We start from the raw sequence: 16,850 nt of genomic DNA, 5'->3' as shown, positions 1-16,850 counted from the left end.
TGTCAACAAAAAACCCTGACCTCTTTTTTTTTTTTAATTTTTTTTTTTTTTTTGGTTTGTGAGGCAATTGGGGTTAAGTGACTAGCCCAGGGTCACACAGCTAGTAAGTGTTAAGTGTCTGAGGTCGGATTTGAACTCAGGTACTCCTGACTCCAGGGCCAGTGCTCTATCCACTGCGCCACCTAGCTGCCCCTGACCTCTTTTATAACACATTCTTAAGTTATATAATCAGAGACGAATTCCCATACTGGATAGACATAGGCCTGACCCAGAATGTTAATTCTTACCTATTTATATTTGTAGGAAGATGTCTATACCATTTTTAAGACTGACCCACATCCTCTTTCCTTGAGTACAAGCCCTGAGTTTCTGCATTGTATCCTTAGTCTTATGCCATATTAGGAACCCTCCTTTTCCCACCAATATTTTCTTGTGTCCACGTCTCTTCTCTGATATAATGAGAAATCTAAACTGAGAAATTAGAACCTGTCCTTCCTGGTTAAAAACATTTCTCTGTCTCTGCAGCTGGGGACCAATTTCTGTGCTCATGGCTGGGGAGAACTGGACAACAGTGAGTGAGTTTGTCCTCCTTAGCTTCTCTGCCCTGCAACCCAAGTTTCAGGCATTGCTCTTTTTTCTATTTCTTGCCATTGAACTTATCACCTTGATGGGCAATGCCCTTATCATACTTGTCACAACAGTTGGCTCTGGCTTGCACAGTCCAATGTACTTCTTCCTCAGGAACCTGTCTCTCCTGGAAATTGGCTTCAACCTGGTCATTGTTCCTAAAATGCTGGGAACACTGCTTGTCCATGATACAAACATCTCTTTCCTCAACTGTGCCCTTCAGATGTATTTCTTCTTCTTCTTGGGGGCTTCAGAATGCTTTCTTCTGGCAACCATGGCATATGACCGTTATGTGGCCATCTGTGACCCCCTGCGCTATCCAATCATCATGAGTCACAAGGCTTGTGTACAGCTGGCTGCTGCCTCATGGTTATCAGGACTTCCTGTGGCCACAGTACAGACGACATGGCTCTTCAGTTTCCCATTCTGTGGCTCAAATCAAGTGAACCACTTTTTCTGTGACAGTCCGCCTGTGTTGAAGCTGGTCTGTGCAGACACAGCACTCTTTGAGATCTATGCCATCGTAGGAACTATTTTGGTTGTCATGGCCCCCTGCTTATTGATCTTGGGCTCTTATGTTCGCATTGGTTGTACCATCATCAGAATGCCTTCAGCTGAGGGAAAACGTAAGGCCTTTTCTACCTGTTCCTCTCACCTCCTTGTTGTTTCCCTTTTCTATGGGTCTGCTAGTCTTACCTATTTCCGACCCAAGTCCAATAACTCCCCAGAGAGCAAGAAGTTGCTGTCACTATCCTACACAGTGGTAACTCCAATGTTGAACCCAATTATCTATAGTCTGAGGAATAGAGAGGTGAAGACTGCACTCCATCACATTTTCTATAGAGGCCTGGGATCCTGGAAATTTTGATCTGAAGCTCCACCTTTGACATTACAATTACAGGATCATAGATTTAGGAATAGAAAGGACCTTAGATGCCTAGTTGAGAGGGTAGGAAAGTTTGATGTAAGGAGAATAACTATCTTGGGGGATTCCTTTACTTTCTGCACCATTCAGTGGGAGAACCAAGGAAGGCAAAATACTTCTGAGATCTCCCTACAATATATACAGTAGAGGGAAGAAAGCAAAGGGATGAATGAATAGTCATGAGGTGATCCTACCTAGTAGCCGAGGAGTTGATGGTGAGACTACATTTTTCCTGAGGACTTGGATCCATCGTTCTGACCACTGGCACAACTCTCTGTATACACATTTCTACATTGTCTAGAATGACATGCATTATGGCCATGTTATACTCTCTTTGTAATATGAACTTCTGGAAGTGGAAGGACAACCAGACTCTCTGAAGTTCAACTTATTACTCCCTCTGCCTCCAAAGATGACTGTCCTTCTTTAGCAGAGACAGGCAATTCCTTTCTTATTGAACAAATATTTAAACCCTTGTTAGGCAATGGGAATACAAAGACAAAAAAAATACTCCCTTTCCACAAGGAGTTTACATTCCACGGGGGAATTGAATGCCATTTAAAATATTTATTAAGTGTTTACTATGTGTCAAGCACTATGTTAAGTGCTGGAGAAAGAAGTAGAAAAGTGAATCCTTGCTCCCAAGAAGCTCATTCTCTTGGGAAAAGAAAAAGGAAGATATAAAGGAGGGTTTGGTTCAAAGCAAATGGAAAGGTTAGGTTCTGGAGGAAAAAGCATCATGGAAGATGGTAATACACCAAGGACCTTGGTAAGTAATTATAGGACTGATAGTCCTTGATCAGGAGGATAGTGAGTCTGAGTGTCAGAATGGATACAAAAATGGGGAGGAGGTTTCAACATTTTAGCAGAGAATGGGTGTCTAGCACTTTGTGCTATCACATTCACATTCATAATTATGATCACTAACTATACATTTCTCTCTATCACATTTTCCTCAGTTTATCTCTCTTTTTATCCTCTGTGGGAACTGGATAATGGGGCAATAGGGGCTGGGTTGAGGAAAGGGAAGGTCTATTGTTACCCATGAGGGTCCTTTTTGGTGATGCTCCTTGCCATCCCCTTGCATCCCAAGCACTTAGCACACTTAGCACACTTAGCACATAGTTCTTAATAAATTATTTTCCATTCCATTCTATCTCCTCAGTGGAATGTAAAAATTCATGAGGGCAGGGATTATTTTCTTTTTGTCTTTCTATTTCTATTGCCCAGCAAGGGCTTACATATTTGTTGAACTGAAGTGGAAAAGAATTGTCTGTCTTGCAACAGAAGAGTACCACCTGCTAGCACCCTAGCAGGATACCAATTGGTATGTTTACAGAGAAGTAAATACAATATAACGAGGAGAGAACTCTGGGTGAGATCCATTGTGTGGATGAGGAAAGGTATGGTCAATTTAGAAAGAATCTAAGGATTCTAAGAGATGGAGGTGAGTAGAGTGAATTCTAAGCATAAAAGGCAGCTTGTGCAAAGGCATAGATATGAAAGGGAGAATACCAATTTTGGGGAACAGATGATAGGCTAGTTTGGTGGGAACATGGAATGAATGAAGGGAAATACCTCTTCTTATTTGACATCTAATTTAATGTCCTCGAATCAATGTTAGCTTTTTTGCTGATTATCTTTTTACAGTGTGGTTAGAGAAAAGTGTCTTTAACATCAATATATCAAATCGAAATCCAATGTCTTTCACTAAATAATATCCTAGGATTTCTATTTCTTATGATGAAAGATCCCAGCTGTCTTTAGATCCTGTTTTCTAATTCTCACATTTTATGGAATTTCTCCTCCAAAATCATGCAATACAAATAAATATCAATGACACTTCAAAATAAGAAGATGCAGTGGGGAAGAGTTGCTATATTTGAACAAGTAAAAACTGTTGCTAAAGGCAACATTTTACATGTACTCAAGGACTTATTCTCAAGATATATCAAAGAATAAAAATTCCATAGAATAGATTGGAGGCTATTTTAAAGAGAAAAAGTAAGAAGATGATAGCTACCACTAATACATATACCTCATTTCTCATTTCTATAAAATCTTTATAAGAATTATATATGCATACAAGAGTATGGTTGATGATTTTCCATAAAGACCATTTTTAATTTAAATATTAAATTATTATTATTATTATTATTTTGGTGGGGCAATGAGGGCTAAGTGACTTGCCCAGGGTCACATAGCTAGCAAGTGTCAAGTGTCTGAGGCTGGATTTGAACTGAGGTCCTCCTGAATCCAGGGCCAGTGCTTTATCTACTGCACCATCAAGCTACCTTTCAATCATTCTTCAATTGATGATCAACTTCTCAATGTTCAATTCTTTGCCACCACCAAAAGAGCTGCTATATTTTTGTAAATATGTATATAATGTTCTTTTCTTTTTTCTTTGATCTCTTTGGGTTATAGAACTAATAGTGGTATTGTTGAATCAAAGGGTAGGCAGTTTTATAGCCCTTTGGGCATAGTTACTGATTGTTCTCTAGATTGGTTGGACCAGTTCACTACTCCAGCAATTGTTTATAATGTATGTATTTTCCCTTATTCCCCCTTCCAGCATATTTCATTTCTGATAAGTGTGAGGTGGTTCCTTCAGAGTTGTTTTACTTTGTCTTTCTCTAATCTTTAGTGTTTTAGAGCATTTTTTTCATGGCTATAGATAGCTTTGATTTCTTCTTTGGAAAACTGCCTGTTCATACCCTTTGACTATCGATTGAGAAATGGCTCTTATTTTTATAAATTTGATAGTTCCCTAGATATCTGAGAAATGAGGCCTTTATCAGAGAAACTTGCTGTAAAATTTGACATTACATCATTGTCTATGATACCTTTCAAGTACTTTCCCTGATTGTTTCTTTCAAGTAGGTCTAAGTTTGCTTTTGCTTTGTCTGAGACCATGACTGCTACCCCTGCCATATTCATTTCAGCTGAAGCATAATAGACTCTGCTCCAGTCCTTCATTTCAACTCTATGTGTATCTTTCAGTCTTGAATGTGTCTCTTGTATACAACATATTGTTCGATTCTGGTTTCCAATCCATTCTGCTACCATTTTTATTCTATGGGTTAGCTTATCACATTCACATTCATAATTATGATCATTAACTACACATTTCTCTCCATCACATTTTCCTTTGTTTATCTCTCTCTTTTTATCCTATCCCTCCTCAAAAGTTTATTATCCTTCTGACCACTGCCCCATATTTTGTATCCTCTTCTCCTTTCTTTCTATTGGATAAGATAAATTTCTATACTCAACTGAGTACATATATACTTGCATATACATACACATATACACATATGTGTGTGTGTGTGTGTGTGTGTGTGTAGCTATCCCTCCCTCTTTGAACCAAGTCTGAGGAGAATGAGGTTTGAGCATAGCCCCCTTCCCCATTTTCCCATCTACTAATAAAAGCTCTTCTTTACACATCTCCTTTATGTAAGAAAATGTGCCCCATTCTACCTCTTCCCCTTTCTCTTTTTTTCTTTTTTTTTGGGGGCGCAATGAGGGTTAAGTGACTTGCTCAGGATCACACAGCTAGTAAGAGTCAAGTGTCTGAGGCCAGATTTGAACTCAGGTCCTCCTGAATCCAAGGCCAGTGCTTTGTCCACTGTACCACCTAGCTGCCCCCTTCTCTTTCTTACATGCCTCTTTCTCACCCATACATTCTTTCACATTGGCCTTTCATTGTCTTAAGGTAGAGTCTAAAAATAAGATCCGTGAGGACCTAACTTTATAAAATAATCCTTTGTTCTCTTGATATTTTCAGATAGTCAGTCAATAAACATTTATTAAGCACTTACTATGTATCAAGAACTGTGCTAAGTGCTGGGGATACAAAAAGAGTGAAAAGTCAGTCCTTATCCTAAAAGAGCACACTAACTAAATGGGACATGACAAGCAAACAAATAAGGACAAATAAGCTCTATACAGGGATCAATAGGAAATAATGAAAAGAGGGAGGGAATGCATAAGAATTAAGAGTTGGGAAAGGCTTCCTGGAGAAGATGAGAATTTAATCGGGACTTAAAAGAAGCGAAGAAAATCAGGAAGTAGAGATGAAAAGGGAGAGCATTTCAGTCATGTGGGACAGCCAGAGCAAAAGCCTGGAGTTGACAGATGAAGTATCTTGCTCATGGATCAGCAATGTGGACATTGTCACTGGATCAAAATATGTGTCAGGGAGAAAGGCATAAGAAGATATAAGAAGACTGTAGAGATTGGAGACTTCAAATAGAAATAATAAAAAATCAATCTAAGGGGGCAGCTAGGTGGCGCAGTGGATAGAGCACTGGCCCTGGATTCAGGAGTACCTGAGTTCAAATCCAGCCTCAGACACTTGACACTTACTAGCTGTGTGACCCTGGGCAAGTCACTTAACCCCCATTGCCCTGCAAAAAAAAAAATCAATCTGAGAACTCTGAAAATAAGATGCAAATGTATTATCATTATTTTAAAAAAATTTACATCTACTTAACCATCTTGCATATACTGAAATGCATTAGAAACCAGTACATTTAAGATATGAGTTTCAACTAATTGAAATAAATTTTTCTTTTTTTCATTGTCTTATTTTAATTTTTTTCAATCTTAATAGTAATGTATTTTTTCCAGTTACATGTAAAGAAAGTTTTCAACATTTGTTTTTATAAGATTTTGAGTTCCAAATTTTTCTCCCTCCCTCACCTCCCTCCCCCCTCCCCAAGACAGAAAGCAATCTGATATGGATTATATTTGTACAGTTACATTAAATATATTTCTTCATTAGTCATGTTGTGAAAAAAGAATCAGAACAAAAGGGAAAAACCTCAAAAACAAAACAAAACAAAACAAAAAGTAGAAATAGTATGGTTCAAGCTGCATTCAGATTCCACAATCCTTTTTTCTGGATGTGGAGAGCATTTTCCATCATGAGTCCTTTGGAATTGTCTTAGATCACTGTATTGCTGAGAAGTGCTAAGCCTATCACAGTTGATCATCACACAATGTTGTTGATATTGTGTACAATGTTCTCTTGGTTCTGTTCATTTCACTCAGCATCAATTCATGTAAGCCTTTCCAGGTTTTTCTGAAATCCATCTGCTCATCATTTTTTACAGCACAATAGTATTCCATTACATTCATATACCACAACTTGTTTAGCCATTCCCCAATTGATGGGCATTCCCTCGATTTCCAATTCTTTGCCACTACAAAAAGAATAGCTATAAATATTTTTGTACATTTGGGTCCTTTCCCCTTTATTATGATCTCTTTGGGATACAGAGACCTATTGGGTTTTTTTGTTTGTTTGTTTTTGTTTTTAGTGAGGCAATTGGGGTTAAGTGACTTGCCCAGGGTCACACAGCTAGTAAGTGTTAAGTGTCTGAGGCTGGATTTGAACTCAGGTCCTCCTGAATCCAGGGCCAGTGCTCTATCCACTGCACCACCTAGCTGCCCCCGACCTATTGTTTTTTAATGAACCTATAGCCAACTATTTTGTATGAAATATAGCCATATGTACCTAAGGGAAGAGGGGGAAGTGACTTTGGCCATTTGCTTAGAGCAAGCAACAATTTCTACTGAGTAACAAAGACTTCTGGATTCTTTATTTACAGTCAATGTATCTCTTTGTACAGGTAAACTACTGGATTTTTAGTTTTTATTTGTAAGATCATAAAATATATATTCAAAGATAGTTACTAAAATATACATTAAGCCTGTATACTTAGGCATCTGTATGGATAGACATCTGAATATTCAATAGCCTTGAAATAAATTCAGTAGTTCCCTATTACCTCCAGAATAAGACCATCTCCTCAATTTTCTCAGTCAATTTACAAACATCAACAATATTTTTTCAGATCACAATCTCTTAGAGCAACTCATGGCATTTCCCTTGAACAGTGGAGTACTGGATTAACAATAATTAATACAGTGATACCTGAATTAAAAACTTGGAGCAAACCAAATACAATTCTAATTTATATAGCAAGTTCCACTGCTAACAGTTTAGATCAGGGCATAGTTTGTGTTTTTATGTTGTAATAACAGTTACCAATTGATAATAATAAATAAAATAAAATAACGATATTTACCTTTAATATTTTTTAAGTACATAAAAAGTATTTTCGGGGCAGCTAGGTGGCACAATGGATAAAGCACCGGCCCTGGATTCAGGAGGACCTGAGTTCAAATACAGCTCCAGACACTTGACACTTATTAGCTGTGTGCCCTTGGGCAAGTCACTTAACTCTCATTGCCCTGCAAAAGAAAAAAAAAAGTATAAATGCAATTCCCATTCTTGTAAACTAAATGAATAGCTAAATAAATATGACATATATAGTATTTCCAAAAGCATTCATTCAACATTTTTCTTTTCTAGTTTAAAGACATCCTTAATAATTAATAATAATCATCATATATTAATAAATAACATTAATAATTAGAAATTTAAAAAGTTATATTCTAATTAACTAGTTTTAATTAACATTCTGGAATTTCACAATACATTGAATACATTACCATTTACTCAAAACCCAGAAAAACACTGGCTATATAGACATTCATATCTAAGGTAAAAATAAAAACCTTAAAACCAGGGTCTGTCAGTAGTAAATTGGTTCAAATATGTGATTTCAATACATATTATTCCAGGTGCAATTTCATAATTTTTATAATCACTTGTCAGACAAATCATGAAAATCACTTCTATACTATAATCAAATATATAAATGCCCTATTTCATTTGTGTTTATGATGGAGAGGATCTCAGTTTCTCAGAAAAATATTTCATTATTTTATAATTTCACAGCATCAACAACTTATTGCCAAATGACATTCTAAATTAAACATTAAATTAAAACATTTTGCATTTTAAAAAGTCGCAAGTTTTTTTTACTTTTTTTGAAAATCCAAGCTCTAATTTCACATAGCCTTCTGAGCTTTATATCCATATTCTGTGAATGCAAATGGTCTCCAACTTTTTAAAAAAAACTTTCCTCCCAGTCTCCTTTTATCTTAAACTTTCTTTCTGTTTTCCCCCTGTGGACTTTGATTAAAGCCATTCAAACTTTGAAATTTAATTTTACTTCTATTGTCATACTTTGAAGGTCAGAACATGAAATTGTACTTCTTGTCATTCGTATATATATATATATATATATATATATATATATATATTTGTGGGGCAATGAGGGTTAAGTGACTTACCCAGGGTCACACAACTAGTAAGTGTAAAGTGTATGAGGCTGGATTTGTCCTTCTGAACTCAGGGCTGGTGCTTTAGCCACTGTGCCACCTAGCTGCCCCCTCTTGTTATATTTTGATTGATATACTTAGTATTTTCTCAGTTTCTCTTTTCTGTATTTCCCAATATAACTACAGAACTAATTTTCTTCTTTCCACTCAATCTCTCCTTTACAAATTAACATGTTTTCTTATATACCAATTAATTGCAAAACTTTTATTTTGGGGGTTCTTAGAGGTTACTTAAGAAATTAAATTCTGTTAAATCATTCATTCATAGAAGAAAATATAGTGATAAGGTAAAATTTTCTTCCCAAATTAAATTTTGCTTTAATATTAGTTTGCTTCCTGACTTGAACAAGTCTCTGTCTTTCCAAGGTGGAGAGAAGAGTTAATAATATGTTGTTCTTAAGTACCAGATAAGGCTTAAAAGCTGTCAAACTTTTTTCCTGATGCTTTTGAACTTCACTGATAAAACTTTCAAACTAGTTTCAGTTATGTTTATTCTCTGGTCAGTGGAGAGAAAGAGAGAGAGAGAGAGAGAGAGAGAGAGAGAGAGAGAGAGAGAGAGAGAGAGAGAGAGAGAGAGAGAGAACCTAATCAGCAGGTGATCCCAGTTGCTGTCTTTGGCTGGAAAATAGTCTCACACTTCTTATGTGAGTTAGGCTGCTCTCGGTGTTGTTTTATGGCATTATTTTGGCATGAGTGGATGGGTTTATCAGGAGTTTGTGGGGAGTCAGAACCTCTCTTCCACCACCTTGCCAGTGGTATCTTTCCTTCCCATTCTTAAACTTATCTCCCACTGAAAACTTAATCAAAGGTTTAGTGGAAGTCCCTATTTATTTGGAAAGAGTTTAGCATTAAGTTTGCAGTAATTACTGACAAGGAGAGCAGATTTAAATATGAAGCTTCAACAATTAACTTAAGTATATGAAATGTTTCAATTTCAAGTGATCCTTTCAGGGTCAAAGATGTTATGTTTTAGCCATTACTACAATCTATACATATCAGAGATTAACCTAACCAGAATTCCCAAATCTGGAGTGGATTTGACCAGGAATAGTTTAACTTCTGAATCTACAGGTAACTGCCATAAACTAGAATTTCCAGTATTTAAACAGTTTAAAAACCCGAGTGATCCCATAACAATCACTGACTATGCAAAAAGAATTAAGATTTATGTCAAATTTATATCTTTAGTGACAAAGGCCCTTTCTGGCCACTCAAAAATTATGTCAGACTAGAATAAAGCCTATCAGACCAGTGATACCCAAGAATTTAGACTGGGAGAGTAACCAAGATAACACAGTACAACCAACCAATACAATAATTACAAATGACAATCAGACAAATACCTAAAACAATAACATCTCTCTGGGATTTTTCTACATAGGACTGCAATTTTACCAGTCAGTCAATTTTTCCCGCCCATATATCTATGGTATCCTTAGGTACAATTCCTTGTATGTGCTGAAGGGATACCAAGCTAGAGAATTCAATCTTGCCAACCCTAGTCTGTCCCATCTGCAGTGATTGTGATAAAAATTTTCCAGAGGGTCCATTGATTAGGTACTGCTGCCAATCAAACTCAAAATCAATGACACTGAGATAGTTATATGTAGATTTTATTTATGCTTAGAGCACAGGCTCATCTGTTATGAAAAAAAAAATCAGAGACCTTAGAGCATCAGCTTCTGTAATCTTATGTAGAATATGAATACATAAGCAGGATGGGTACAATGGAATTTTACAACAAAACAGGAGGGGAACATAAGGGTATGCACATCAGAAGGGGGAAGATAGAATTCTTTGTGCCTCAGGAAGGTCAGAACGTGAGCCTGCCAAGCTTCCAAAGTTGGTATAATGGAGGCAGGGTTGTCATCTTATAATAATGAAGGCAGGAACTCTGAGACAGTATTTCTTTCCCATTCCATTCTTTTATCACAGTGGCAACAAGAAGCAGGAGCCAGCAATACCCTTTCCATAGTAGTAAGCTAGCGATAGAAACATGATGGAGACTGCTATTGCCTCTCATGTCAGCTTCTTTTCAGTATTATTCTTATTCTTCCTTCAGCAATATGAAATAAGTTTGGTATTGTCAATCTTCTCTCCTGAAGCTGGAAGCCAGAAGCATTCAAATCACCTGTGCAGAGATTGAAGAGAATTCAGATACCAGAGTAGACTGAAGAACTTGCTTCTTTCCCACTCTGACTCTTCCCAGTCTCTCGTGAAGAAGGGCACTAATCTGCACCAATGAGAAGAGAGTCCCATACCAATGGGCTTTGTTTACACTTAAAATACTGTCAGTACATAACTTGACACCCATGTTACTTTGGATCCTACGTAGACAGTATTGCAGCTATAGCAAGCTTTAGAATCTAGAGACTGGTCCAGGAGAGGTAATAAGTAAAAATTCAAGTAGCAAAATTAATGATACATTTGTCTTGTCATTTGCTAACCTTAAATCCTATGATTATTAGGCCCCTTATCCCAACTCTCAATGTTTAGATAAAATTGTTATAAAGCTAATGGGCATTTGTGTGAAGGAGCAGTCTCTGGGACTCTGGACTCTGGAGTTGTAGACTCCAGCCAAGACTAATGATGAAAAATTTTGCCATGGTGTGAATCAATCCCCTCCCTGCTTTCTACTTCTTTCATCCACTCAACACATTATAATGCTCAAACATCCTAAAATGTAAATATTGGAATGAAATCAACAAATAATGCTTTATCCTCCCACCAATAATTTCTTCATAACCACTGGAAAATGAGGAAAATATGTCAATGACTGTCATGTCAGAGATAGGACTTTTTTCCATATGAGGAGAAAAGCGGTACCTATTTTTGTATTGCTGCACCCCATGATCTAACATGCTCTACAGACCCAGTGATACAGAATTCCTAGAAGTGCCTCCATTTCTAGCTCCAAGCTCGTCTAAAATAATAATCCTCAATAAATTTCGCTTGGGTGCATAGGCTTTGTATGGGCTTTCTTTTACTCCTCTGGTGTGGCCAGTGGCTTCCTCTGCCCTTCCCCAAGTCCTCATCTCCAATATAGAGAGCATTTACTACTAAATGGTGGGAAACATGGATGAAACAGCTTGATAGATACAGCCTCTCCAAAAATCACATTAACTATTAAAGAAAGGCAAGAAGTCTTCAGGGAAATCAAGAGGAATACCAGGCATAACTTTGATGTATTGCCAACATTTATTTATTTTTTTTTTTAGTGAGGCAATTGGGGTTAAGTGACTTGCCCAGAGTCACATAGCTAGTAAGTGTTAAGTGTCTGAGGCCGGATTTGAACTCAGGTCCTTCTGACTCCAGGGCTGGTGCTCTATCCACTGTGCCACCTAGCTGTCTCCATATTGCCAACATTTACACACCCACCCAAAAAGTTATATTCCTAAAAGTTACTTCTAGATTATTCTTTTCAAGACTATTTGCTCTCTAGGCATAGTACATGATAGACATATATTGTAGACATATATTATTATTCCAGAGCCTTGGCATCTGAGAATAAGAGAGCATAAAAGAGAAGGCAGAAAGGATGGATAGTGAGGGCTCTTTAGGATAAGAAGTTTGGTGATGATAGTGGGTTGAGAAGCCAATTTCTAGTTTGATGAGTTCATATACACAAGTTATTGATTAAGTAGTTAAGGAAGAATACTAGAGCAGACCCTAATGGTGACCTATTCTTCACAAAGACTAAAATCTCAGTCCCTTTTTAGAACGAGAAATCAGGAAGATGGTGGGATATCAGTCTGAGAATGGGATAAGGATTTCCCAACTGCCACAAGCCCTTGACATCTGCTTTTCCTTGGAAAAGGGACTATTCTCTGGATGCCAGATAAAATGGCAGGGCTGGAGTTGTGAGATCAAGCATGAATTGAAAATACAAGCCAGATTTGTCTCAGGGGTGAGAGAACACTTAGATACAGAAGCTCAAGTGGACAAGAAGGCCAAGTATTAGACAGAGATTCAAATCCAAAGGAATCTGTGTGACATTTCTCTATAACATGTGTTGACCAAAATGTAAAGAATGCTGGGGAGTTGATCAGTTGACAAACTAATTCCCCAACGCTTCATGTTTTCAACTCCATCTGTTAGCACTCTTTTTTTTTTTTTTGTGGGGCAATGAGGGTTAAGTGACTTGCCCAAGGTCACACAGCTAATAAGTGTCAAGTGTCTGAGGTTGAATTTGAACTCAGGTCCTCCTGAATCCAGGGCTGGTACTTTATTCACTGTACCACCTAGCTGTCCCCTGTTAGCACTCTTTCCTACTACTGCTACTGACATAGTTATGGGTGGCATCCATCAAACCTTCTCCCAACTCAGCCACCCTCTTGGGCTATGCACATATAGAAGGGTTCACCTATAAGATAGATAGAAGGGCCTTATTATCATTTTTTTTTTTGCAGGGCAATGAGGGTTAAGTGACTTGCCCAGGGTCACACAGCTAGTAAGTGTCAAGTGTCTGAGGCCAGATTTGAACTCAGGTCCTTCTGAATTCAGGGCCGGTGCTTTATCCACTGCGTCACCTAGCTTCCCCCCAGGGCCTTATTATCATGATGATGATTACTGACATTTATATACATCTTTAATGTTTATAAATGCTTTGCATACATTATCTCTTGATATCCACAATAACCTTATGAGACAGGTACTAAGGGTATTCCAATTTTTCCAATAAGGAAACTAAGGTTCAAAGATAAATGAAGTTCCAGTGGTCACACACAGCATATGCCAAGGCTAGGATGTGAATCCATGTCTGTTTTTACTCAGTCATATTCTTTCTCCCAAATATCACTATTACCCATTAGAAAAAAAAAATTCTTATGGTAGGAAGAATAGAATTGGAAAATCTATTATAGGGTTTAGATCATGAACTATGCCCAGAGAGCAGTCTAGATACTCTGTAAAGGTTAAGCTTTACTTGAAGGACCATGATTGGAGAAGTCTAGATGTAAAAGATAAACTGGAGTTCCTGATTAAAAGTGACATAAAAGGGGGTGGAGCCAGGATGGCAGAGGAAAGACATTAAATGCATAGGGCTCCTGATACAATCACCCCCAAAATAGCAATAAAATAACCCTCGGGGCAGAAAAACACACAAAAATACTGGCTGAAAGTTTTCTCCAGCTATAGATAGATTTCAGGGGGCCGTTCTGGGCCAGGAATAAAGCCTAACCCAGCAGTCAGAGAATTTGCCCCAGTGCCTCTGAATTGGCTGCAGCACAGGCGTCTTTTGGAACTGAGCACGTGGTCAGGCTGAACAGCTGGCCTGGGGGTAAGTGCAGGGGTACCAGTGGACTGGGGGGAAGAATTCGACTGTCCCACCCCAGCGGGCAACCAGGAAGAAATCCTGAGCGGCTGAAGACCCAGGTTGGGGAGGGGAGCAGGGAAGCAGTCTCATTGGAAGCTGAGAACCACACCACAGAAAGCTTTGCTGGTTGGTTTCTTAGTAAATAGGCCTGAGGTTATCTATGGAGCTGAGAATAGGCCAGGTGAGATTAAAACCTGACCCTCCTCAACCCCAAAAACCTGGGACCCTCTGAAGCTGAGAACAGGAGAGGAGCTGAGAAGCAGCCCCACGCCCCCCCCGCCCCATCCCCCAGTGGAGAGTTTAAAATCAAATGAAAGCGAGGCCAGGCAGGCTGAGAAGAAGCCCAACCATCACTCAGGCCACGCTGTAGCTTGAACAGTGTGTCCTGGAAGCAGCGCCACACTTTAAGAAGGAGTTAAAAGCCAAGGAATAGTAAGCCAGAATGAGTAGACAGAGAAAGCAGAAGACCATCGAAAACTTCTTTGGGGGTAAGGTAGACCACAATACAACCTCAGAAGAAGATAATAACAGGGTCAAAGCTCCAACATCCAAAGCTTCCAAGAAAAATATGAACTGGTCTCAGGCCATGGAAGCTCTCAAAAGGGACTCTGAAGAGAAAGTAGGAGAAATAGAAAAAAGATGTAGAGAAAAGGAGGAAAGAATGAAAAGGGAAATGAGAGTGATGCAGGAGAGTCATGAGAAAAAAGTCAACAGTTTGAAAAGCCAAATGGAAAAGGAGATTAAAAAACTGTCTGATGAAAATAATTGCCTAAGAATTAAGACTGAACATATGGAAGCTAGTGACCTTATGAGAAGAAACCAAGACACAGTAAAGCAAACCCAATTGAATGAAAAAATAGAGGGTAATGTGAAATATCTCCTTAGAAAAACAGCTGAGGTAGAAAATAAATCTAGGAGAGATAATTTGAAAATCATTGGACTACCTGAAAACCATGACCAAAACAAAAGCTTAGACACCATCCTCCAAGAGATTGTGAGGGAAAATTGCCCTGATATTCTAGAAGCAGGAGGTAAAATAGAAATTGAACGAATCCACCGATCACCTCCTGAAAGAGATCCCAAAAGGAAAACCTCCAGGAATATTATAGCCAAATTCCAGAACCCCCAGGTAAAGGAGAAAATACTGCAATTAGCTAGAAAAAAGGAATTCAAATACTGTGGAGCTCCAATAAGGATAAAGCAAGATCTAGCAGCCTCTACATTAAAGGACCGAAGGGCATGGAATATGATATTTCAGAGGGCAAAGGAACTGGGACTTCAGTCAAAAATCACATACCCAGAAAAACTGTGTATAATCTTTCAGAGGCAAAAATGGGATTTCAATGAGAAAGAGGTCTTTCAAGCATTTGTGATGAAAAGACCTGAACTGAATAGAAAATTTGACTTTCAAATACAAGACCCTGGAGAAGCATAAAAAGGTAAACAGGAAAAAGACTTCATGAGGGATATTAAAAGATCAAACTATTGGGGAAGCTAGGTGGTGCAGTGGATAGAGCACCGGCCCTGGATTCAGGAGGACCTGAGTTCAAATCCAACCCCAGACACTTGATACTTACTAGCTGTGTGACCCTGGGCAAGTCACTTAACCCCAATTGCCTCACAAAAAAAAAAAAAGATCAAACTGTTAACATTCCTATATGGGAAGATAATACTTTCAAATCATAAGAACAATCTCAGTAAGAAATTCACAGAAGACAGGGCTGAACTGAATATGAAGGGATTATATTTGTAAAGCATTTATGTTTTGTTCTTTGTAGGGCAGACAGGGTGGGGTATCTTATGTCTGGGGCTGGATTTGGGCTTGGGGACTCCTGGGTCCAGGGCTGGTGCTTTGTCCACTGTGTCACCTAACTAATCCATGATGACATCATTAAAATAGGGTTGAGGTGTAGGAGGAATAAACTGGGGGAGGGAGAAGGGGAGAGATGGTCTGGGGAGAGGTAGTTCACATGAAGGAAACAAGAAAAAAGCTTATGGAGGAGAGTAGAAGAGGGGGAAGGAATTGGGGAGTGAGTGAACCTTAATATCATCAGAATTGTCTCAAAGAAGGACTTACATACATACTCAAATAGGTATAGTTATGTATTTTTGCCCTGAGGGGAGGGGGGAGGGAAAAAAGGGGAGGGGGAAAGAGGGGAAGGAGGAAGGGCAGATTGGGAGAGAGAGCAGTAAAGAGCAAAACACTTTCAAGGAAGATGAAGATGTTCTGCATTACTGTACCAGTATGACATTGAATTGCTTGATCTCGTAGGGAGGGTTGAGGAGGGAGGGAGGAGGAACAATTTAGAACAAAGAATTAGCTCAGGGACCCTGATCTCATTGGAGTGGGCTCATGGAGGGGATAGCTTTCGTACCCAATTGGGAGGAGCAATCTATTTAACCCTGCAGGAAAATAAGAGGGGAAGAAGATAAGGAAGGAAGGGTGAAAAAAGGGAGTGCAGAGTGAGGGAGAGGATAGTTAGAAGTAAAACACCTCTGAGGAGGAATAGGTAAAAAGAAGATAGAGTAAATGTCATGGGAATGGAGTGGGATGGAGGGAAATAGTTATGATGATTGATTATAATGGTAGAACGTATGGTACCTACTTTGCTGGGCTTTTATGAAGAAAATTCTCTGTCATGCTTAAGGTACTATATACAGGTTATGATGAACAGAATACTATCAGAAAAACCTGGAAAGACCTACATGAACTGAACCAGAGTGAAA

At 38.5% G+C, this 16,850-nt stretch overlaps 1 protein-coding gene across 1 annotated transcript; it reads left to right on the top strand.

Moving 5' to 3' along the window:
- The first annotated feature begins 547 nt into the window (after positions 1-547).
- Positions 548-1,495, top strand: LOC122739017 (olfactory receptor 10A5-like). Its single transcript, XM_043980880.1, has one exon. The coding sequence runs from the start codon at positions 548-550 to the stop codon at positions 1,493-1,495; it is 948 nt and encodes a 315-aa protein (XP_043836815.1).
- The last annotated feature ends 15,355 nt before the right edge of the window (positions 1,496-16,850 follow it).

This window comes from Dromiciops gliroides, chromosome 2 (assembly GCF_019393635.1).
Source record: "Dromiciops gliroides isolate mDroGli1 chromosome 2, mDroGli1.pri, whole genome shotgun sequence".
In the NCBI taxonomy this organism is placed as follows: Eukaryota; Metazoa; Chordata; class Mammalia; order Microbiotheria; family Microbiotheriidae; genus Dromiciops; species Dromiciops gliroides.
This window is presented reverse-complemented; position numbering and strand designations above follow the sequence as displayed.